This window comes from Canis aureus, chromosome 23, assembly GCF_053574225.1.
Source record: "Canis aureus isolate CA01 chromosome 23, VMU_Caureus_v.1.0, whole genome shotgun sequence".
NCBI classification, from domain to species: Eukaryota; Metazoa; Chordata; class Mammalia; order Carnivora; family Canidae; genus Canis; species Canis aureus.
Genome location: NC_135633.1, coordinates 22,755,969 through 22,782,152, shown reverse-complemented (window position 1 = coordinate 22,782,152; position 26,184 = coordinate 22,755,969). Strand labels below are relative to the sequence as shown.

Sequence of the window (26,184 nt, the reverse complement as noted above, 5' to 3'; positions counted from 1 at the left end):
TATTTATTTATTCATGAAAGACAGAGAGAGAGAGAGAGAGGCAGAGACACAGGCAGAGGGAGAAGCAGGCTCTATGCAGGGAGCCCAACCTGGGACTTGATCCCAGGTCTCCAGGATCACAACCTGGGTTGAAGGTGGTGCTAAACCGCTGAGCCACTCGGGCTGCCCCATTTACTCTGGTTATATAAATTCTTTTATTTAAAAATGACAAGGTGACTGGGTGATGGGCACTGAGGGGGGCACTTGATGGGATGAGCACTGGGTGTTATTCTATATGTTGGCAAATTGAACACCAATAAAAAATAAATTTAAAAAAATAAAATAAAAAATTACAAGTGTGCATTCACACTCCTCCCCAGGGGGGAGTATAGTGCCCCCTGTAGAACACATGGTCTTCAGAAACTGTGCAATTCTTCATATTAATTCACTCCTCAGGCCACTTTAATTTGGCTGCTTCTCCCCATCACTCTAAATGTCTTTCCAAAAGATTACTATTGACATTTACATCCTTAAACTGGATAGGTGCTTTCCAGAACTAGTTTTAGTGAGTATCTGAGCAGCACTGAACTGTAGTGACCACATCCTTTACCTTCTTGGCCTCTGTAATTCCCATTTCCTTTGTTTTCCACCCACTTCTCTGAGCAGTACTGCAATTTTTCTTTGCTTTTCCTTCCACAACTACACAATTACTAAATTTTACCTTTCCTTATATAAGTCTGTTCTCTGCCTTCTTCCATTCTGACCCCAATTCTTGCCTAGATTATCACTTCACCTTCCAGGTTCCCATCTACTCTAAATATGCCAGAGATTCCAAGGTCCCTAGTGGATTTCTCCTCTTGGGCCTCCTATCTGTCTGTTCAATTGACATTTCTCTTGGATAGCTCCTATAAACATCAAACTCAACATGCACAAACCAAACTGTGATCCTTCTGCTAGAGGTACCTCCTACTCTACTGTATAAAATAAAATGTCACTACTATCCATGCTGTTGCTCAAACAAACCCCTGGACATCACCATACTTCCATCTCTAAATTGTATTCCCATTCAACTGAATAGAAGGAGGTTGTCTTCAGAAGCTTATCTTCCTGCCTGTCAAGTATAAGATGAACTAAAATAAGTCTCTTGCTTTGGTTACTAGAAGATTTTTTGAAATATTGATGACAGAAGTATCAGTTAGTAAATGAGTATCTGTAAGTTTATGTATACATGTACATATATATATATATATATATATACATATATATATATACACAAGAGCTGGTGGGAAGTGTATAACGAGGCTTGAAGAAAGCATAAAGCTAAATTTTAGTGAATAGTGTTGGTATGAAAGCTGGAAAAATCAGGTTATTTTAAATAGAAATTTATGGCAGAATAATCCATAATTGATTCCTACTGCTCTGACTAGTGTATTGGTCAAAGGTTTCATGAAAAGCAACTCCAGGGGTACCTGGGTGGCTCAGTCAGTTGAATGTCGGACTCTTAATTTTGGCTCAGGTCATGATGATCTTGGGGTTGTGAGATGGACCCTATCCAGGGAGTATGCTCAATGGGAAGTATGCTTGGATCCCCTCTCCTCCTCTGCCTTTCCTACCTCAAGTAAATAAATAAAGCTTTAAAAAAATTTTTTTAAAAGCAATTCCAGACACCTATTTAGGTCCTAGATTAAAGAATATATAATGATTCTATGGTAGTAGCACACTGATAAAATGTCTTATTGTGGAACACACAGATTTTGTTTTTGCATTTAAAAAGCATGCCTGAGGTCACTAATACCACGCAAGCTCCCTTCTACTTCATCCTCACGGGCATCCCTGGATTTGAGGCTTTCCACATCTGGATCTCCATCCCCTTCTGCTGCCTCTATACCATCTCCATCGTGGGGAACACCACCATTCTCACTGTCATCCGCACAGAGCCATCCCTCCACCAGCCCATGTACCTGTTTCTCTCCATGCTGGCCCTGACTGACCTGGGCCTCACCCTCACCACCTTGCCCACAGTCATGCAGCTTCTCTGGTTCAACATTCCCAAGATCAGCTTTGAAGCTTGCTTTGCCCAATTCTTCTTCCTCCATGGATTCTCCTTCATGGAATCTTCAGTCCTATTGGCCATGTCCTTTGATCGCTATGTAGCCATCTGTCGCCCCCTCCATTATGCCACCATCCTCACCAGCGAAGTCATTGGCAGGATTGGGTTGGCCATCATTGGCCGCTGTATCCTGGCTGTTCTCCCTTCCCTTTTCCTACTCAAGCGCCTGCCTTTCTGCCACTCCCATCTTCTCTCTCACTCCTATTGCCTCCACCAGGATATGATCCGCCTGGTCTGTGCTGACATCCGGGTCAACAGCTGGTATGGATTTGCTCTGGTTTTGCTCATTATTGTCATGGACCCTCTGCTCATCATTCTCTCCTACACGTTCATCCTGAAAAATATCTTGGGCACAGCCTCCTGGACTGAGCGGCTCCGGGCTCTCAATAACTGTCTATCCCACATTCTGGCTGTTCTGGTGCTTTATGTCCCCATGATTGGAGTATCCATGACCCATCGATTTGCCAAGCATGCCTCTCCACTGGTCCATGTTATCATGGCCAATGTCTACCTGTTGGCACCTCCTGTGATGAACCCCATCATTTACAGTGTCAAGACTAAGCAAATCCGCCAGGGAATCTTCCATGTACTTTTCCAAAGGAAAGTGTACTAATGATTGGAGTATAGGATTATAGGAGTAATTTTATTTAATAGCATGGAGTCAAGAGCAGGGACTACCTCCATCAAAAGTATAAGTAACACAGATGGGGGAAATAGCAGTTATTGCATAAGAAGTTTCTATGTAAATAAATAGAAATCATAATTCCTTGACAGGAAATTTAAAAACCTAAAGTCCTTTACCCTATTTTATTCTTTACTAACCATATGACTTTGAGGGAAAAAACGTGTTTAAAAATATTATTTAGTACGTAATCCCTGTTCTGATTCTTTAACAATGCCTTTGCCATTAAGTATGTGATTCTGCCATTAAATATGCATAAGATTCTGCTTTATAAACTTGAAATGCTCTTACCGTACAAAAAATAGTTATCATGAACAGAAATCTCACAGAGGAAGACATAGACATGGCCAACAAGCACATGAGAAAATGCTCTGCATCACTTGCCATCAGGGAAATACAAATCAAAACCACAACGAGATACCACCTCACACCAGTGAGAATGGGGAAAATTAACAAGACAGGAAAGGACAAATGTTGGAGAGGATGTAGAGAAAGGGGAACCCTCCTGCACTGCTGGTAGGAATGTGAACTGGTGCAGCCACTCTGGAAAACTGTGTGGAGGTTCTTCAAAGAGTTAAAAATAGATCTGCCCTATGACCCAGCAATTGCACTGCTGGGGATTTACCCCAAAGATACAAATGCAATGAAACGCCGGGACACCTGCACCCCGATGTTTCTAGCAGCAATGTCCACGATAGCCAAACTGTGGAAGGAGCCTCGGTGTCCATCGAAAGATGAATGGATAAAGAAGATGTGGTCTATGTATACAATGGAATATTACTCAGCCATTAGAGACGACAAATACCCACCATTTGCTTCAACATGGATGGGACTGAAGGGTATTATGCTGAGTGAAATGAGTCAATTGGAGAAGGACAAACATTATATGGTCTCATTCATTTGGGGAATATAAAAAATAGTGAAAGGGAATAAAGGGGAAAGGAGAAAAAATAAGTGGGAAATATCAGAAAGGGAGACAGAACATGAAAGACTCCTAACTCTGGGAAATGAACTAGGGGTGGTGGACGGGGAGGTGGGTGGGGGGTGGGGGTGACTGGGTGGCGGGCACTGAGGTGGGCACTTGACGGGATGGGCACGGTGTTATTCTGTATGTTGACAAATTGAACACCAATTAAAAATAAGTTTATCAAAAAATAGTTATTAAAGCTATGACATCTACATGCTTTTAAAGCAAATGTCAGCTTTTAATTAAACACAGGGGCTCATGTGATTTTAATCTGCAAGAATTTACAAGAACTTTGATAAAGTAGGAAGTCAAATTAAAAAATGAAAACCATTGTGGAGATCATTGCTACTTGAAAAAAAAAATTAACACCAAATATCAAAAGCCAAAGTATATGTAGTCTTGGGGTTTGAGAAACTGTTGAACTAATTTCCAAAGCAGAGTTCACTTAAACTCAATGGTGGAACTAGGGATTCAGAGAGATAGAAACTATTACTCAAGGAAGATGGTAGACACAGGTAGGAGCTCTAAGATGGACATTTCTGGATGTGTCCAGATGTCTCTGGAGTATGAATGTATAGAAACAACTGAGAGTTGTTTATAATTAGACTTGGTTTTTGTTTGTTTGTTCGTTTTAGCTGGCTCAAACTTTGCTTTTATATTGTTGGGTACTAATAAATGAGCTGAGAAAGTTTAACTTTTTGGAAGCACAGTTTCTTCATTTGTAAAATGTGTATAATTATACCTCTGTAAACTAGTTTGAATGAATATTAAATATAAAACATCTGTAAACTGACTTAGGTTTGAAGTAATATCTTTGATAAAGGAACATCAGGGAGCATTTTCATTAAGACTGTAGATAGGATCAATAGAGGATAAAAAACCAGGACTGTGAAAAGCAGTTTTCTTTTTTTTTTTTTTTTGAAAAGCAGTTTTCAATGTAAGTAAAGAAACATCACAGTTTAGTGTGCAGATTGCTCTTAATATATGTTATTTCATGATATTTTTAACTATTAACCCATGCATATAGACATATAAAGGATGTGGGAATACCCACTACCCCTCCTGGTAGATATAGGATATGTCCTGTGCTACACATCCCATCTCTCGCCTCTGAATCACTAAACACAATTCTATACATTGTTCTCAGTAACAGCAATAATTCAGGAATAAAGAGAATCAAGTCCCAAAACTACATATAGATTAATAATTCTTTTAGGAAGTCTTAATCTTTTAAGAGTCTGTAATACATTTTTTGTAATAAATTCTTAAATATCCCACCACCTATTTAAGTGTGTCTCAAAAAATGTTCTTATGTTCAGTGGAGTTTTTGTGCCATATCCAGGAAATTGAAGCTGGTCTTAGAGTACAACTCACTTACAATGTGTCACATCAGGTATCAAAGGGCTATAGATTCATATTCTCTCAAGTAGTGACGTCAGATTCAATAGTTCACCCTTACTTATTTTTAAGAGTAAGCTACTAGAAAATGTCTTTTCCTTACTATGTAATTTAACTTTATTCATGACTCAAAGGACAGGTACACTAAAATAGCAATATTAATCTGCTGCTGAGGACAATCTACTTTTGTTACCTATATAAGAGTATTCAAAATATATATTACATGTATCCCATGGCCCTAACTTTCCCTTTTTCCAAAGGGAGATAATCATAACAGGCTTAAACAAACAAACAAACAAAAAACCTCTCAACATGGAATCCGTCTTTGTCCCTCTTCATTACTTACATACCGCTGTTGCTATTATTATCATTATTGTTATTAATGGAGTATGAAAGCAGCCACTGATAACTGGATGGTTCAAATTATGGAATTAAATCATGACAATAGCCCTAGGGAAAAGAAACATTATATAAATATAAAAGTTAAGTTTCTTAAGCTCAAGGACATAAATGAAATTCCTTTTAACACATGGCTATCAAGTGGCACAATTTTCAGGAATCTCTCTGAACCCTTTGATTTTTCCCTCTCTTATTTCTCTCTAGCTATCTTGTTGATTATCATGGTATTCATTACCTTTAATGTACATATAATGTCCAAATCTATATCCACAGGTTAAAATCCTCTCTTTTTTCCCAGAATCATATACCCAATTTTCATCTCTATTAGGATGGCTCAGCATCATCTCAAACTCATTGTATCTAAAACTTTACTAACTGCCTGCCACCCCCTGTGCTAGTGACACCCTGCAACCACCACCTCTGCCACACACACACACACACACACACACACACACACTTTCAGGCAGCATTCTGTATCTCAGTTAAGTGCCAACTACCCACAGGCTCTTAGCACAGACCCAAGCAATAAGCACATTTCTATTTACTTCACTATATAACACAAATTATACACTATAATATTTAAAAAACAAATGTGGTTGCATATACTTATAATTTTAATGATCAAGATATGTATATGATATATATGTGTATACACGCACGCACACACACATACACACACCTTAATATTTTTTGACCATTCACTTTCTACTTTTTGTCATTACAGATAAGACTAAGTAACATATTTTTAGAATAAAATTTTATTCTCATTCAAAATGATTTCCTTATCACTCTGTTCCAGAGTGAATTTTATTACTCAAAGCATGAGAATGATTTAAAGTGGTGGTTAAAGTCATATTGTGTCTCACTTCACATATTGTGTCTCAGGAAAGCACAAATCCTTCTGCATGGTTATATCCTTATCTGCATAGCATGTTGTCATAAAAAGACCTCTGGCTTTTTTGAAAGGTTAAAAACAACAATTATATTATTTCGCTGTGATACATATTGATTGTAAAGCATATTGTCATGTGCTTGCTGGTTGTTGTATTTCTCCTTTTGTTGTGAACTTCTCAAAACTTTGTTGTGAACTTTGTCTTTCCTGTTAACCTATTGTGATACTAATATTAATAAATATTAACAATATTTAGCTTTTTAAATACTTTGATACATTTAACTTTTCTATATTTAAGATATCAATTCCTTCTATGGCATGTTTTTAATAAATATTTTTAGAAGTTTATTTTGAATTTCATTACTTTTCTGTTACAGAGAAAGGTTTCATTTTTGGTACTCACATCCACTCATCTTACCCTTTGTGATTTTTGTCTATTGCTGCGAAGGCTAGGGCCCCCTGCAATGAGATATGTAAATTCTTATATGGTTTTCTTGATCTTTTGTTAGTGATTTAATTTGATACTTTATCTATTTGAAATTTAGTTTTGTGTGAATTGCGAAGTGAGTCACCAAATAGCCAACTAATAATTGAACAATCTTCCTTTCTATTTCAGTTTTGATGTGCTTTCACCATTTACTTATTTTATAATTACAAACAAGTTCTCTTTCTAGTCCCAGGGGTTTGCTGCAGGGTGTGTGCTCCATGAAAGTGGTGTACAATATTGCTTTGACCGGCAGCTCTCTTGTTCCTTCCAATAACTCTGCCCAATTTCAAATTACTGATAGATGAGAGTTTCTCCTAAGTAATTTTTAGAGATATTATACATCCCCAAGCATAAGCATGTAGTTTCAAATCATATTTAATAAGCTCTAAGAACAGGACTTCAGTGTGTTGTCCTGACTTGTACTATCTGAGGGTGCCAGGGGCAGCAAAGACTCCCATGGACACAGCTGACTTCCTGGCTTCCCAGTGAGATCTCAGGTCTCAAGATGCCTCTTCATGTAATCCTGAGGGGACCTGCCATATCTCCCCTACCTTCCAGCCTCGAGATTTGCAGGAGCTTATAAGAGATCTATCATGTCAGCCAAACAGAAAGCAGAAGCTGCAGATAGTGAAGAAGACACCACCAGACCAGAGAAACCACAAGTAAGACTCCTCTGTGAGTGCTCAGGGAAAGAAGGAGGGGTGGAAGCTTTTGCTAGGGGCTTGCAAGAACTAATACAGATAATCGCCTTAGAGCAGTGCCTGAACCTAGATACATGGTTGTCCTCACTTGGACATTCCTCTCTCTCCTCTCCTGTACATACTTCCTTTGGATTCCAGTTATATTGTGATACTTCACAAATGAAAGCCTTGATATCTGATGACATCAAGTAATGAGAATAAAAAGGATACATGAGAAATAAGGACTGACCAAGAGGAATAATGACCTTAGTGCATAATGAAGTGAATAACAGAGAAAGAGAATATTATGCCTTTAGAAAAAGTGAAACTGGTGAGAATACTGTTAGAAAAGTCAAAAGAAAATTCAAAAGAAGACACTGGATAAAAAGGAGGAGGACCAGATAGTAGCAATGATGTTTGTGTGTAGGAGTTCACCCCCAGTCATTGTAAAAATAGTATTGGTAGCATGACTTGGATGAAAGGCAGATTCCAGGGCACTAAGAACTGAATGGGAGTGAGAAAATAGAATCAGGAAAAAAATAATAAAATAAAGAATTGCTCATGAGTTCCTATGTGTTGCATTATCAAAGGAATCCAAGTTGTATGAAAGCAATCTCTACAGAGTTAGGCCAAGGAAGAGCAACCATGGTGTTCTTGAATCTTTCCTTAATTAACATTCAATAACTCTGAACTTTTGTTTGGATACAGGTTAGGGCAAATGATAAAGACAAACACTGTTTCTCATGTTTCTGATTCTCTTTGAGCAAAGACCCTGTACATTCATTGGTCATGTCCAAGGTGTCTAACAGCACCCAAGTCCCCTTCTACTTTATCCTCACGGGCATCCCTGGATTTGAGGCTTTCCACATCTGGATCTCCATCCCCTTCTGCTGCCTCTATACCATCTCCATCGTGGGGAACACCACCATTCTCGCTGTCATCCGCACAGAGCCATCCCTCCACCAGCCCATGTACCTGTTTCTCTCCATGCTGACCCTGACTGACCTGGGCCTCACCCTCACCACCTTGCCCACAGTCATGCAGCTTCTCTGGTTCAACATTCCCAAGATCGGCTTTGAAGCTTGCTTTGCACAGGTATTTTTCATTCATACATTCTCTTTCATGGAATCTTCAGTCCTATTGGCCATGTCCTTTGATCGCTATGTAGCCATCTGCCGCCCCCTCCATTATGCCACCATCCTCACCAGCGAAGTCATTGGCAGGATTGGGTTGGCCATCATTGGCCGCTGTATCCTGGCTGTTCTCCCTTCCCTTTTCCTACTCAAGCGCCTGCCTTTCTGCCACTCCCATCTTCTCTCTCACTCCTATTGCCTCCACCAGGATATGATCCGCCTGGTCTGTGCTGACATCCGGGTCAACAGCTGGTATGGATTTGCTCTGGTTTTGCTCATTATTGTCATGGACCCTCTGCTCATCATTCTCTCCTACACGTTCATCCTGAAAAATATCTTGGGCACAGCCTCCTGGACTGAGCGGCTCCGGGCTCTCAATAACTGTCTATCCCACATTCTGGCTGTTCTGGTGCTTTATGTCCCCATGATTGGAGTATCCATGACCCATCGATTTGCCAAGCATGCCTCTCCACTGGTCCACGTTATCATGGCCAATATCTACCTGTTGGCACCTCCTGTGATGAACCCCATAATTTACAGTGTCAAGACTAAGCAGATCCGCCAGGGAATTATCCACCTCATTTCCCAAAGAAATATGTGCTTAAAATGAAAGAGTGGATTTGTTAAATTACTCAGGAGTTGAGTCACAGGCTTATAGGGAGAGTATAGTCAGAATTAGAAATGGAGACTGAAAGAATCTAGCCACAAATATTCTATCCAAAAGAGATGTGAATCTGAGTTGATTAAATTCTAGCACATTTACCAGCCAGTGGGATGACCTTTGTTAATTGAGTAGAGATTTAAGTTTCATCTTCCTTTTTGGATATGCTTCTCTCCCATGAGTTTGGTTAAATAAGTTTGAAGGAATCCCTTACTTGTTGCCCCCCACCACCCATTCCCTTTGGCAGTTCCACTCAGGCATCTGGGTTAATTCTAGGTCCATTATGCTGGTTCACTCTACTGCATGGATATGCTCCAATTATCTGTTGCAAAAAAGAGTGACAAACCTTCCATGGAAGATGGAAACAGATCAAGTTTCTTAGCTATTCAGGTTTACCTAACCAACATGATTTCAGCACATGAAATCTAAGTGAACATATGCAATCTAAAGATTGGTGTGGAATAGCCAAAGTGTGGAAGGAGCCTCGGTGTCCATCGAAAGATGAATGGATAAAGACAATGTGGTTTATGTATACAATGGAATATTACTCAGCCATTAGAAATGACAAATACCCACCATTTGCTTCGACGTGGATGGAACTGGAGGGTATTATGCTGAGTGAAATAAGTCAATTGGGAAAGGTCAGGCATTATATGGTCTCATTCATTTGGGGAATATAAAAAATAGTGAAAGAGAATAAAGGGGAAAGGAGAAAAAATGAGTGGGAAATATCAGAAAGGGAGACAGAACATGAGAGACTCCTAACTCTGGGAAACGAACTAGGGGTGGTGGAAGGGGAGGTGGGCAGGGGGTGGGGGTGACTGGGTGACGGGCACTGAGGGGGGGCACTGATGGGATGAGCACTGGGTGTTATTCTATATGTTGGAAAATTGAACACCAATAAAAAATTAATTTATATAAAAAAAGAAAAATTCATGAATATAATTAAGGAAAATCCTTTTGAATGTTGACCGTTTTATGGACGTTACGTTTAGCATGGCTTATTTGATAAGATAATTATCTCTTAAAATTAATAAAACTGACTTGGAAAGCCAAAAAAAAAAAAAAAGATTGGTGTGGAATGGTCAGTTAGCTAGACTAAGGCTCCTAAGCTAGACTAAGCTAGACTAAGGCTCCTATCTTACTAGAGTTCCCTTTAGTGTTTAGAATTAAAACTTCAAATGAGTATACATACATTATTTGTAAGAATCAGAACTCATTTTTCTGACCAGAGAACACTGTTTTGTTGTGGTGGTGAGTTTTGTTGTTGTTGTTTGTTGTTTTGTTTTGTTTTGTTTTGTTTTTAAATCTTAATGTCCTTAATGTGGCTCAAATTCTTAAGGGCAAGTTCCCTTTGGCATCATGAATTCTGTTGCAGAAAAGGTTCTGATAGAAGGAATATGGCCTTCCTGATCATTATTTTGTGGAAACGAGATTGGCTCTCAGAAATAGCAGTGAAAGGCAGCTATGATTGTGGTCAGAGCTTCTGATTACTGAACCCATAGCACAAGTAGCCAGTATGAGAACTGACTTAGTTTTAAATCAAAATATACAGAGCTTCCATGGTAGTGTAGTGGGGGTTAGGAGGCAAAAGCAGAGAACAAGTGGGGGAAGTATGTCTTTCTCCACTGACATCCTTCCCTCCCTTTTCCTCCTTCTTTGTCAGAGCTTAGAAGTTAGTATATTTATCCAGAGGACCATGGGCCAGTGGTGTAGGGAAATAAATTGGAAAATGAAAGGCACATGCCATCTCAAAACAGGGGAAATCAGGACCAGGAAATCCAAATGTTAAAAAAAAAAAAGTCAAGGAAATGGTTAGGAATATAGATCAAAGAGGGCAGCTGTTGTGATGAGCACTGGGTGTTGTATGTAAGTGATGAGTCACTGAATTCTACTCCAGAAATCAATATTGCCCTGTAAGTTAACTAAAATTAAAAAAAAAAAAAAGAAGACTTTTGTTTCAATGGATAGTACAGGCTTAAGAACCTCCCAAAACATCCAGAGGGGAAAATAAATCTTGGGATTATGCCAGATTTTGAAGAGGAGCATCTGACAACATCAATAATTGCTCCTTTTTTCATTATTAATTGTGTGACTTCTTGACCACCTTATTAAACTCTCTGAGTTCATTATTTGGATTTCTAAAACTGGGATAATAATACCCATCTTATAAGGCATAAGTTTTCAATGAAACACAATATGTAAATGTGAATTATTTTCTTCATCTCTCCTTCAAAAAGTTACACTGTGGATTATGGATGGGAACATCTATGGAAACATGTATGGTCTTAGCCTCATGAAAACGGGAATTAGGGTGGCTAAATGGTAATTGTCCACACACACAGATATTCCCACTGCCCCCTACAGACTTACTCAGATGGGAGGGTGGGTTTCTGAGCAGAAGTGACAAAACAAAATTCAATTCAGGACAATGAGATCTACCAGTGTCATGCGCCGAATTGTGTCCTCTGCAAATTCATATGTAGATGGAACTGGAGGGTATTATGCTGAGTGAAATGAGTCAATCAGAGAAGGACAAACATTATATAGTCTCATTCATTTGGGGAATATAAATAATTGTGAAAGGGAATAGAAGGGAAGGGAGAAGAAATGGGTAGGAAATATCAGAAAGGGAGACACAACATGAAGACTCCTAACTCTGGGAAATGAACTAGGGGTGGTGGAAGGAGAGGAGGGTGGGGGGTGGGGTGAATGGGTGACAGACACTGAAGGAGGCACTTGATGAGATGAGCACTGGGTGTTATTCTGTATGTGGCAAATTGAATACCAATAAAAAATAAATTTATTATTTAAAAAAAAAAAGAAATTCTAAACCCCAGTATCTTAGCCTGTGACTGTATCTTGAGACAGAATCTATAAAGAGGTAATTAAGCTAAAATGAGGTTATTTATATAGGCTTTAATCCAATATGACTGCTGTCTTATGAAAAAGGGAAGATTAGGACACCGAAAAGCACAAGTACGTTCTGAAGACCATGTGATGATACAGGGAGAAGACAGCCATTTTACAGGCCAGGAAAGGGAGGCCTCAAAGGAAACCAGTCATGAGAAAGAGTGCAAGGCCTCCAGAGTTGTGAGAAAATACGTTTCTGTTGTTTCAGTTACCTAGTCTGTGGTACTGCTATGGCAGCCCTACCAGACTATACCAACCCATGACCTATATTTCCATACTGTAAAATTAAGGTCAGTTGTAGAAGACAGTAGAAATATTTCAGTTATAAAGAGACTAGAGTTTGGAAACACAAAGCAGAATTATTGGGCAAAATAAGTTCTTCAATGATGAATGGTCTGGCTGACTGTCCAGGTTGTAAAACTTGAGCTGAGTAATGGAAGACAAGGCATGTGTTGACTTCAAGCTCATAAGTTTGTGTGGGTCAGGGCTCCATGGGCTGCCTTCTAGTGGCTGTTGAGAATGAAATAATCTCTTAGTGACAGCTCTCTATCAATAGAATGTTATGGTCACTGATCTCCCAGACCACAGCCAATATTTAACTGGAAACCAAATGAAGATTAAATGAAGAAATCTGCCCTTGTTCTCTGTTCAATCTTTCTGTTTCCTTTCCCTGGACAAACTGTTTGTTGTTTTCTTTATGTATATGTGCTCATGTGTATGTGTGTGGCCTTCATGACTTAAGAAATGACATCCTATGTTTAGATTTCAAAATAGATTTTCTTTTTGGAATTTCTTTCTTCTTCTTTTTTTTTTTTTTTTTGGCGAATGTTAAATGTTTCTGCGTAAGTTACTCAGTGCCTAGAATGTAAACGACTCTACTAGTCCCATGTTAATGCCAAAGTGTGCTTGTATCTCATAAAATTCAGAAGTTGGTCTACTTGACCCTTTAGAAATTATTTTAAATGAGGTATATAGGAGGAAGTAAGATTGAATATCAATTTTTTAGAGATGTTTGGTGGATTATATTGTTCAAGTGGAAGAGAGTCCAGGAAGCTGCTACAGAAGAAGGGAACCATTCCATTTGGGCTCTTAAGACCCTTTTTACAAATAATGAGCAAAAAAGCAAAGACAGAGAATAGTTGAAGCAACGAAGATGTCCTTCATCAGGCAAGTGGATAAAATTGTGGTACATCCAGATGATGGGATACTATTCAGAAATTAAAAAGGAATGAGATATCAAGATACATAAAGACCCAGAAGAATCCTAAAAGTATATTGTTAAATGAAAGAAGCCAGTCTCAAGAGTCTATATGTCTGCTTTCATTTATATGAAATTCTGAAAATTCTATATAAAGAAAATAAAGGGGATCCCTGGCGCAGGGATTTGGCGTCTGCCTTTGGCCCAGGGCGCGATCCTGGAGACCCGGGATCGAATCCCACATCGGGCTCCCGGTGCATGGAGCCTGCTTCTCCCTCTGCCTGTGTCTCTGCCTCTCTCTCTCTCTCTCTGTGGCTATCATAAATAAATAAAAATTAAAAAAAAATAAAGAAAATAAAGTGATCAGTGATAACCAAGGATTTGGGAGAGTGGAGTGTTGAATTGGTGAGGCACAGAGGATTTTCTAGAGGGGTAAATAATTTCGTAATACTGCATGTTAATTTTTTAAAAATCACTTAGGACATAAGGGATTCCCAGGATGGAATGCAGAATATGGCAAAAAATGTAATTCTGTTACAAAATATGAAACAACTGCACTGATGGAGATGGGCCTGTGTGCAGGTGTGAGGGGAGGAGTTGCTGACCTAAGTAACCTTGCAAATGGTTAGAGTCTGTAAGACTAAAGACAAAAAGAAGAATAAATGGTGTACTATCTGCTTGATGAAGTAATTTCTCAGGGCAGTGTGGTCAGCAATTCTACAAACATTCTATACATGTGCTGGAATTGAACACCTAAATAAATACAGTAGATGGTGGGAACCAGGTTCTACCTGATTGGGAGGTTACAGAAAAGCAAAGAGAGAAGGCTGAGTGATTCATGCACTGGAATTGGAGACATCAGTATGAAGTCATGTTTAGTTCAACGTAGTTGCTGATGGTTAAATGCAGAAATCTTTATAGATATTTGTATAGGCCCAGGTGAGTATACGGACATAGATTTCCTTGCTCTGCCAGGTGAGAGGGCCTAGAAACAATGACAAACTAGTAGCAATACTCACACCCACTCACATAAACAAATATTTCCGGAAACAATTTTAATTTATCTGACAAATAAAATCAGCATAGGAAATAGAGAAGCTAAAAATTATTAGATTTTCAATGAGAAAATCAACTCAAGACGTTCATAAATTAAACTTTTTTTCTAGCATTATATTCCATACTAGAAAAATATCAGGTAAAAAAATTAAAAAAAATTTTTTTAAACATTAAAAAAGATGTCGAACTTGTCTAATTTGTCTAACAATCCACTCTTACCAAGAAGAGTACGTGAATGTACATGCTTGCACAATCCTTCTGTATTTGTTTGCAAAGGGTAAAACATTTGACATGTTGTCAATGTCCCAATATGAGCATGTTTATGGTGAATTTTTATGATTATGGATTTCTAGCCTGGTATCTATTTGTATTTCTTTGACTCTCATCTTGGGAGCTAGGTTCTAGTCATGGTTTAAGTAAAAATATATAAATATTTACTGAAAGTGCTATCTGCATTGTGTATTGAGCACCAGGTAATGTGTGCAAAACAGAGGATTCCAGTGACAACTTTTAACCTGGCAGGAAAAAAATAGTGGTATCATGTATATTAAAAATCGGCTAACATTAAATTATTGTAGATATCACATTCATTATAGTACAGTACTGCACATATTTTTCTTAGATGTTATTTATGTGCATATCAGTCTTTGGTTTGGGGGGGATATTTGTTTTTTCTTTAGATTTATTTATTTTAGAGAGAGAGGGGGAGAGGGAGCATGTAGAGAGTGGCAAAGGGAAAGGGAGAGGGAGAGAAGCAGACTCTGGTAAGCATGGAGTCCCACAGGGGGCTCAATCTCATGACCCTGAGATCATTGACCTAAGCCTAACAAAATTGAGTCAGATGCTTAACTGACTAAACCACCCAGGTGCCCCGATGTGCATATCACTAGTTGTAACTAACGCGTTGTCATAAGAGAAATGTTACTGGGCAAATAGATCAGCCACATTTTTTCTGTGTGAGCATTTAGAAACTTTAATAGCAAGTTGATAGAGTATTTTTATGTGCATTGAATCTAAGACATAATATAGGCTTGTATTTTATCTTTCAAAAATCAACCATAATGAGTTATAATTTACATAAAATTAAATGCACATTATTATCAGGGTACAGTTTGGTGATTTAGACAAATACTTACACCTACCACCCCATCAAAATCCAGAAATTTTCCATCACTCCCCTCAAACTTCCCTCTTAACCACTTCCAGTCAATCCCCTCCCTGCACCCAGCCCCTGGCAACCAGTGATCTATTTTCTGTCACTATAGATTAGGTTTTGCCTTTTCTAGAATTTCATATAAATGAAATTATCCTGTGTAGTCTTTTGTGTCTATTTTCTCTTTCTCACCATGTTTGTGAGATTCATTCATATCTTTGTGTGTATGATAATTTGTTCTTTTTATAACTGAGTAGTGTTCTATTATATGGATATCCCCAATTTGCTTATCCATTCACCTGTTGGTGGACATTTCAGTTATTTCCATATTGGGGCTATTACAAAAAAAAATCTATGTAAGTTTTTTCATGAATTATGATATAATTTCTCTTGTATAAATATCTAGGTGTGCCTGCCATGCAGTTTTCCAAAGCAGTCATACTATTTTACATTTCCACCAGCAATATGTGACATCTTTGCTTGCACTTAGCATTGTCAGTCTTTTCAATGTTAGGCATGCTAGGTTGGTAAGTCCTAGCTCACTGTGGTTTTAGTTGTATTGTATTTTATCACATTAAAAGGTCTTTTTTTTTTTTTTTAAAGGTCTTTATATACTCTATGTAAGTCCTTTGTGAGATATATGTATTGTAAATATTTTCCCCATCTTTAGCTTACTTTTTCATTTTCTTAATAATAGTTCTGAAGAGCAGATGTTCTAAAATTCTGATGAATTCTATGCCTGTTAAGTTCCAATACAAAATTTAGGTTTGTATTTTGCATACCCTTTTAAAAATTAAACTCTTAAAAATATTTTATTGGGCAGCCCTGGTGGCTCAGTGGTTTAGCGCCGCCTTCAGCCCAGGCTGTGATCCTGGAGACCTGGGATAGAGTCCCATGTCAGGCTCCCTGCATGGAGCCTGCTTCTCCCTCTGCCTGTGTCTCTGCCTCTCTGTCTCTCTCTCTCTCTCTCTCTGAGTCTCTCATGAAGAAGTAAACAAAATCTTAAAAAAAATAAAATTAAAATGTTTATTTAATTATTTTAGAGGGGGAGGGAGGGTAGAGAGAGTCTTAATCAGATTCCATGCTGAGCATGGAGTCCAATGCTGAGCTCGAGCTCATAGCCATCAGATCACAACCTAAGCCGAAACCAAGAGTTGGACACTTAACTGACTGTCCCACCCTGGTGTCCCTAAAAATTAAACTTTTTATTTCCAGAAAATTTAGGGTGCACATGCAGTTGTAAGAAATAATCAGTCATCTTGACTTTATAGACGCTGTCACTGGTGGGCATGTAAACTAGTAATTAGGGACAAGAAGGTCACCATCTCCTGATAAGCTGGATGAAGTTGGAAAGAACTGTAAATGGTGAGGAAAACATCTGCATTGTAAAAAGTAAGCTAAAGGCCCTATAATTGGAGGCTGAAAGCCTAAAACCAGTTACTGATCAACCAGCACAGTCCCATCAACCCAGTCTATATAGAGCCTTGTGACACTTTGGAGGTGTGAGAATGGTCTTTCTCATTTGACTAAAGATTTCCAGGAAACCCCAGAGAGCCATAGGCAGATACAAGCAGGACCAATTAGCCCCACAATGATAGGGCTGAAATGGGGGCAGGGTCAAGGAACATATAAAAATATACCCATCACATAATATGCTGAGGTTACTGACAGCTAAAGGGAGTGGAGTAAAGAAAAACGGGAATATCCAGGCACAGTGACACCAGATCAACTGGCCCTAGAAATAGGGTCTGAGATTCTAGCAGGGCAAAATTTAGGACTTTGGCTGGTATTCTTAGGATCTGACACCTGGGCACTAGGAGATTGTCCGTAGTTTGTTTTATGCCTAAGCTGAGGCAATTTAATCAGCTGTTTCTCAACCTCAGAGTCTCCCAGTTAAATAAATTCTTCGGGTGGAGACCACAGGATGAAGATTGTACAGAATCTGGTTCCTTATATAACAGAAAGAAGGCAGCATTATAAATAGGTTACCATATAATTAATTACCTAAACAAGGACATTTGGGAGAGGGAAAGGAGTGCTATTAATAATGATGCTGAGGAGGGTAAGTGTAAACCATGATTATCTGGCACAAACCAGAAAGACTATTCACCTCATGCAAAGGCAAATTCCTAGGATGATCATTCTTTCTTGGGGAATATTCCTAATCCCTGCTGAACCTACCAAAAACAGCAATTTGTTTTATTTCCATTTAAACATCTGTAAGACTCCAGCCTTTATTGCTAAACTTAACTATTTATCAGGCTTTTTGCTAGGGCTTTTAAAGGAAAATGGAAAAGTGAAATTCACCATCTCTGCCCTCAAGCTGATCACATCTGGTTAGAGAAGACATGTACTTACCTACATACAGAGACACACATACATTGACAAGATGCGAAACAAAAAGGACTAGAGATGACTTGTGATCCAGAGTCAAGCCTGTGACAACGCTTTGAATTCCTCATTCCTATTCCTCCATAAAATGCCTGGTGTACTGCTTTGCTCACAGCAGAAACACCATCAGAGTTCATGGAGTGGCTCAACATCTCCATCCTATTGGAGGGATTCAGAACTATTTCCTCTTGCAAGAAAACAAGGTGAAAATTCCCTGTCGGATTGGCTTGGTCTTGACACTGTAGATGATGGGATTGAGCACAGGGGGCACAAAAAGGTATATGCTAGACATGAGTGTATGGACCAGGGGTGAGGCATGCTTGGCAGCACGATGCATCACAGACACACCAATCATAGGCACGTAGTACACAAGCACTGCACACATATGTGATACACACGTGTTGAGGGCCTTCCACCGTCCCTCCTCAGAAGCAATGCCCAGCACAGTGTAAAGAATCAGCACATAAGAGACCACAATGAGCAGTGAGTCCAGCCCAAAAGTGGCCAGGACAATGGCCAAGCCTAGAATACTATTGAGCTTAGTATCAGCACAAGGCAGCTGGATCAAGTCTGAGTGGAGACAGTAGGAATGGGAGAGGACATTAGTGTGGCAATAAGGCAGTTGCTTCAAAAGGATGGGAAGTGGGGCCATAAGTGTCACACTCTTCAGTGTGATTCCCAGACCCATGCAGATGATACGGGGCAGGGTTAGGATGGCAGTATATCGCAGTGGATTATAGATGGCTACAAAGCGGTCATAACTCATGGCCAAAAGGACCCCTGACTCCATACAAGAGAAGGTGTGGATGAAGAACATCTGAGCCAGGCAGCCATCAAAATCGATCTGGCGGGCATCAAACCAAAGAATACCCATGACAGTGGGCAGTGTAGACACAGAAACACCCACCTCAGTCACAGCCAGCATGGAGAGAAACAGGTACATGGGCTCATGTAGCACAGGGTCCTCCTGCACTGCTATCATGATTAGGCTGTTACCCACAATGGCCACAACATACATAGTGGAGAAGGGAATGGAAAGCCAGCCATGCTGGGACTCTAATCCTGGGATGCCAGTTAGGAAGACAGATAGGACGTCAAGACTTTCATTGCTTTCAGCTCCCATGTCACCAACAGCAGAGATAAGTCTTCACCTGATATTTGGAGGAAAAAATAAATTAGCTTCCTCCTGAAGGTCTTCTTCCTTAGGAGCCCACCTCATAGTCTGAAGGGAAGAGATGGAAGGAAGTGAGGGATGTTGGAGTCATCTATATCATCACACACTTTCTTCTCACCTCCTTTTTCTCTGACTTCTAGAATCCTAAAATTCTACATGTAAAGGATATATTTGAGACTGTTCAATCTTATGAGAGACAACATAGCTTAAAAATTAAGAGCGGCAACACTAGCATAGACTTTCCTTTCTCCAGTGAATAGTATTTCCTCCTTTGTCGAATATTAGTTGACCATAGAGTTGAGAGCCATTTGCTTCCCCGTGGATGGAATTGTAGGTTATTATGCTGAGTGAAGTAAGTCAATCGGAGAAGAACTATCATTATATGGTTTCACTAATATGGGGAATATAAAACATGGTGAAAATGATTATAGGGGAAAGGAAAGAAAATGAGTGGGAAAAATTTGAGAGGGTGACAAAACATGAGAGACTCCTAAATCTGGGAAACGAACAGGGATAGTGGAAGGGGAGGGGGTGATTGGGTGACAGGCACTGAGGGGGGCACATGATGGGATGAGCACTGGGTGTTATACTATATGTTTGCAAATTGAACTCCAATAAAAAATATATAAATAAAAAAGAAACACTAGAATAAATCAGACCTGTCAAAATCCATACTCAGCCGATTACAAGATGTATGATGTGGACAACTTATTTATACTCTAATCCAAAGGGGATTTTGTTTGTTTGTTTTTGTTTTTTTATTTGTAACATGGAGATAATAGTAGTACTTTTGTGTATAAGAAAAAAATTGGGAAAATTAATATCATATGTTCAGTGTTTTAGAGTGCTACACACAGATTCTAGCAGACCTCAGTTTGAAGCCCAGTTGACAGCTTACCGTCAATATGACCTTCAGCAGATATCTTAACCCTTCAAGTCTCAGTGCACCCATTTGTAAATGAGGGATAAAAATCCATCTGTCTCATATGGTTGATGGTAATCAAGATATTGCATGGCATGCAAAATGCTGAATCAACTATTTTACTCTTAGAGAGACAGACCCAAAGAGGAAGAATAGGGAATGTACCAAAAGCCTAAGACTCAGTTTCTGCAGAACATACGTGATTGCTTAGATCTGCAGATTCTTCTAGTGATGTTTCTCATTTTCACTATGGAGATGAGACCAAATGTTAGTTTGATCTAGAATGGAGTCACCAGGAAGAATTGCATTTCAGCTCTGCCACTGTGAGCCTGAGCAATCATGGATGCCAAGGGTAACCAAGGAAAGTGGTAACCTCCATGTGTGTCCCCATCCCACTCCAGGGAAAGAAAGGTTCTGAATGAAAATGAGACAGGGGTTTTATAAAACTTATAAAAGGAGAAATATGAATAAAGGTGTAAAGGATATGGACATTCCAACTGAGAATTATACTAATACACAAAAGACTTCTAAATTTAAACATGGTTCTCAGAATGCAAAAGTGTATTGGCTTCAAAATAACAGATTTTGCCTTTCTTCTTGCGGCACCTGGGTGGCTCAGCGGTTGAGCGTTTGCCTTTGCTCAGGTCGTGTTCCCAGGTACTGGGATTGAGTCCCGCATCAGGGTCCCCACAGGGAGTCTGCTTCTCCCTCTGCCTATGTCTCTGCCTCTCTCTGTGTGTCTCTCATGAATGAATAAATAAATAAAATCTTTTGTAAAAATAACAGATTTGATCTGGAATCCATGGAGAAGTCAAAGACACAGAGATAAAGGACTCCATTCATGGTGAAAGATCAGAGAGAAATAGTTAAACCCCAATTAGAAGGTGGCAAGAATATGTGATATAATGTGATGTAAGGTACAAGGTGCACTATTAACATAATAAATGAAATAAATAATTTTAACTTGTAAAATAAAATTTTTAAAAGATTTTATTTATTTATTTGACAGAGAGACACAGAGAGAATGCACACAAGCAGAGGGAACAGCAGGGGAGAGAGAGAGAGAGAGAAGTAGGGAGCCTGATACGGGGCTCAATTCCAGGCCCCTGGGATCATGACCCAAGCTGAAGGCAGATGTTTAACCAACTGAGCCACCAGGCATCCCTAAATTTATAAAATAAATTTTAAAATATGAAGTAGGAAGATACAATCACAAATGGTATACAAGCTGAATTATCGCCAATGATCAGTTCACTTATTCACCCAATTGACATGGATGTGTGATTCCTGGATTCTTGATCAATTCTTTACTCTGAGGTTACTTTCTATTGGTGTTAAATGGTCCATATTTATCTAAAAAGTTTAATGAGAACACTACAGTGGAATGGACAGGCAGGACAATATGCAGCTAAGGGAATGCAAAGAGTTATGACCATGGACCATGACAAGGTTCAGTGAGAAGAGCCCCAAATCTGCCTTGTCTTACTCTCTTCACTCTGTAGCCCTCTCTTCATGCACCAACCCTGCTGATATCCCATGCAGTCTATTTCTCATGTTTTTCTCAAGATTAAGAACTTCTGTGATAGGTGATACATATTTGCTTATGTCCTTATCCATTCGTGTCCCTTGGTCCTGTCTTGTAATCCGTGGTTCTCAACCTTGGCTACAGGTTAGAATTATCTAGGAAACTTAAAAATCCCCAGTGCCCAGTTAATACCCCAAACCAATTAAATTAGAATCTTTGGATGCAGAGTCTAGTTATCAATATGTTTTAAAGCTCTCAAAGTGAACTCAAGGTTGAGAACTAATCTAGATCCATTGGAGTGGCAGATATTCCAGTCACTTTACAGTGAGTGTTTTAAGCAAAATTATAACTTGCAAAGATTCCCCAAGTCTTTTTTTTTTTAAAGACAGACTTCTCATCCCACTCCTTACTTATAACTTAAATATTTCCTTGTGTCCCAACACCTGCTAGATTCTTTGACATCCTGGAGCTCCTCTAAATAAACTTGGGTTTGCTCATAATACCCCAAGGTAATGCACACAGAAGTAACAGGTTGCGGGCTAGTTTCGCATAATCACTTCTGTGAAGGTGCACCCAATGGGAGAGCAGGGCCTGTTAGCATTTTAGGGCTTTATCTAATCATCTCACCTGTGAGTCTTCACCTGCCTCACCTGAGACTGCCCGCCACTGATAAAACCTCATCTCTTTGGCAGAAAGTTAACAGCGAGGGCTTGGAAGTACCAACCATGACCCACAGTGTGTGTGGTGGGGGAACATGTGAGTTGGGGCATGGTAAGGGAAGAACCCAGGAGCGCACAGTTCCAGGAAATTAACTCAAATGACAATGTGAATCATAGAAATGATAACCAGAGGGGCCACTGCCTCACTACCAAGCTGCCTCATTTCAGTCCCATAACAATCATGTGAAGTAAGCCAGTAAGAGGCTAAGGTGGGCCTAGAATCTGGCTCTTCCAACTCTAAGTCCTGCAGTCCTTCCTTCTTATGAAGCCCAGCCGCGGCATCTGAAATGGAAGTCACCTGAAGGAGAAGAATGTGTAGATGCTGGAGAAGCTGGTCTTTATTTTCACAAGCAGTGAAAAGGACAGAGTAGCAGATGCACATTTTTTTTTCCTGCCTCCTCTGCAGACAGGGGGACAGGTGGAAGAGACGAGGAGACCTTCTGAAGTGGCCCTTCTCAGAAACCCATTGATTTGGCCACCAACTTAACAGTCTTTCTAGGACCTGAAGCCAGAGTCCAGTCTTGTACAAAATGAGAGAATTCCCTCTACAATATCCTTATCAAACTATCACCCATACTCAGCTTGAACATTCCCAATGATGGGGACTCACTGTACCTACAGCCAGTATCTTGGTTAGATGCACTGACTTCCGAAGTGCTTTCTTTCATTGGGCTTAAATGTGCTTCCACCGCATTACATATAATTGCTGCATACACAGAGCCACAACAATCTTTTTCAGGTTTCACCTGAATATTATTCTTCATGATATCTGTTAATTTTTTCCAAAACACATCTTAACTTGCAAACATGTATTTACTTACATAATTATTTGTTAAATGTTATATCCCCTATTACACTGTAAACTCCACTAAAGTAAATATAGCATTTAATTTTTTTTCATATTTTAATCATTGGACACCCAATACTAGCACAGGGTCAAGCACATCACAGATTCTTAATAAATACTCCAACTGGATAATAAATTATTGAATGTATCTCAATGTTCCATCATAATATTCTGTAATCTTCCTTTCTTCAGATGACTTTTCCTCAATTCCTTTAGCTGCTCAAAGTAACTGAATTTCAATTTCCTCATCACAAGCCCTCCTGTCAGAGTATTTCACAGAGAGTAAATCTAGTATGGATAGACAGTGTGATATGTAGCTCATAAAAATTCATTGGTTTTAGTCTTTGTTAATGCAAGTATTTTATTCAGAAGACAATGTGTCTTAACATATATACGTAAAATTCAATACTTTTCCACCTGCTTACATTGTCTTTATCTTCTTTGATGATTTTCTTAACTTCTACTATTATTTATACTCAAAACTTTCATTTTATCTGCACCTTTTCCTAACACTGTTTAAGCAGAAATACTTTCTCACCTGTGACTTTAAAATATTCTGTGCAAAAAAATAAATAAATAAATAAAATAAAATAAAATAAAATAAAATAATAAAATAAAATATTCTGTGCAGACTTTTTCCATTTTGGTAGAATTGCATTCATGCCTCTGTCCTTTCTGTCCTGCTTTCAGATCTTTTAGGGTCAATTTTTGCCTAGTTCATTCTTATTTTCCTAGTGCTTCACATAATTCTAACAGAAAGACATGCTTAAGAAATCATGAACTAATAAAAGTATGAACATACTGCTCAGGACCATAACTGAGTGCTTTCATTTCTGGGTTCTACACTGTAGATCGGGAGTAAACCAGGTGGGTCACACTCAAGGGCAAGGGGATCAAGTCATTTAAAGTGCACAGAAGGATCCAGAGGTATTTTGTTTGGAGAGAAGAGAGAGATGTAGGGGGGTGCGTGTAAGAGGTACTGAGTGATAGGTGAGATCACAGGGAGACAGTCTTGGACCCAGGTAAGGAAGAGTTTTCTAAGGGTCAAAGCTATATAACAGGATGATAACCTTCTGATCAGTGAAGATGTTTCAGCAAAGACTGAATAATCCTTGATGGGAATACTGGAGGGACAATTCCAACAATCCCTTTAATTGGGATTAAAAGCCCTTTTGACTCTCTTTCTGCCCTCAGGCCTGATGTCCTGCCTTCCAAGATCTCTCTTCCATAGCACTGAGAATATCATGGCTGTGGATCTGTGTGGGGCCCAACAGAAGCCAGCTCTCAACTCTTGATGTGTGATCATGTGTCTTTCTCTAAGCCAGCTTCCAGGACCCTTCCAGCACCCTACCTGTGTGGGAGGACACAGGAGCATTTGAATAAATATTACTCTATTTGTAGGAAACCTGCATTAAAATTAGATATGGGGATTTTATTTCTTAAACCTCTCCCTCGCTGGCCAAACAAATCACAGTGAGTACACAGCCCCTACAGGCCTTGATAGAGACTCACTCGAAGATGCAGAGACAGAGAGACCAAAAGAAACTCAGAAGCACAAATGGAATTGTAGACAAAAACATACTCTTGCACGCATACCTGGGAGGCACAAACAAGCTCAGACTCACCTGAGAGAGCTTTGTAAGATGGCAATGAGATTGAAAGAGGGTAGGCCAGAGCTCACAAAGGCATAAAGATAAGCCTTAGGCTGGCACTAGCCCAAAGAGGAGGCCGACTCTGTATCTCTGAGTGATACTCCCTGGAGGCCAGGACCCTGGGGTCTTGGTGTGCCTGAGGGTGATGCTAAACTGGTGATGGGGAAAAGAGAAGGATTAGCTGTCACCTTGGGAACAGAAAGAAAAGAAAAACACATCCCCTAAATATACTTCCTTCTCTCCACACAGAAAATAAAAATCTCAACTTCTTCCCTGTGATGAAGAAGATGAGGACAAGTCCCAAAATCCATGGCAACATTCTCATGGGCCCCAATTATCCCGTCTCAAATTTGGAACTCTCAGTCCAGAACCAGAAGTCTACACCCTCAAATTCTGGGTTTAAAACCTTTATATCAGGCAGAATCTAAAGCTTAGACCCCAGTGGACAAAGTCCAGGACTAAGAACTCAAGAGAAGAGCACTTGGAGCCTAGGATTCAACCCATAGGGGATATGATCATAGCTTTCTTCACCCACTTATGTGGGGAACAGCTGTTCCTCACTCAACTCTTACTCCCATCCTTCGTCCTCAATCCCCCAACTTCTGAGGTCTCCAGGAGAGACATCCCAGGATGCTGAAAGACTGTGGGGTTCAAAGTCACACAAATATAGATAGGTTTGAGTCCCAGTTTTATCATCTACCAGCTTCCTAATTTCAAGAGATTAGCATTTTTTTCAACTTGGGACCCAATTCATAAGGAAGTTAGTACCTATCTATAGGGGTAGACATTCAAATGAAAAGAAGAAAGTGACAGTTTTAATGTGATTGTACCTCACATGATAATTATCATAAGTTTTGCAAGAGTCCCCAGTTTCATATCCCAAATATCTAGACTTACCACTAAGTATTTCAGTTGGCCTCTTCCTTGTTTCAGTTTCAAATAAGGTAAAGATATATTTAGGAAGGGATAGCAGGGGAGTTCTCTCCCTCTTTTTTATTCAAGGGGCAGGATATATAGGGAAAGCAAATAGAAGATGGATATAGAGGAAATTTCCACCTTGTCCATGAGGAACTTTGAAGTATCTCAGAGAGCCAGTTTAAGAGCACTTTCTGCCTTCCATTATTGTAGAATTGTTTCAGTCAGATGAATAAGTTGGGAACCTGGAGATGGGATTCAAGAGAATTTAGATAATAACCTTGTGAATAAAGTCAGAAAATCAGGATCCCTGGGTGGCTCAGTGGTTTAG

At 39.4% G+C, this 26,184-nt stretch overlaps 3 protein-coding genes across 3 annotated transcripts; 2 read left to right on the top strand and 1 right to left on the bottom strand.

Moving 5' to 3' along the window:
• Positions 1-1,754: 1,754 nt before the first annotated feature.
• LOC144295372 (olfactory receptor 51Q1-like) lies at positions 1,755-3,203 on the top strand. The gene has a single exon (XM_077867761.1). It carries the CDS (start codon positions 1,755-1,757, stop codon positions 2,700-2,702), a length of 948 nt encoding a protein of 315 aa, XP_077723887.1. The 3' UTR covers positions 2,703-3,203.
• A 5,180-nt stretch (positions 3,204-8,383) lies between these two features.
• On the top strand, positions 8,384-10,166 carry LOC144295371 (olfactory receptor 51Q1-like). Its single transcript, XM_077867760.1, has one exon. It carries the CDS (start codon positions 8,384-8,386, stop codon positions 9,335-9,337), a length of 954 nt encoding a protein of 317 aa, XP_077723886.1. The 3' UTR covers positions 9,338-10,166.
• An 8,111-nt stretch (positions 10,167-18,277) lies between these two features.
• LOC144295370 (olfactory receptor 51I2-like) lies at positions 18,278-19,222 on the bottom strand. Its single transcript, XM_077867759.1, has one exon. It carries the CDS (start codon positions 19,220-19,222, stop codon positions 18,278-18,280), a length of 945 nt encoding a protein of 314 aa, XP_077723885.1.
• Between the last annotated feature and the right edge of the window lie 6,962 nt (positions 19,223-26,184).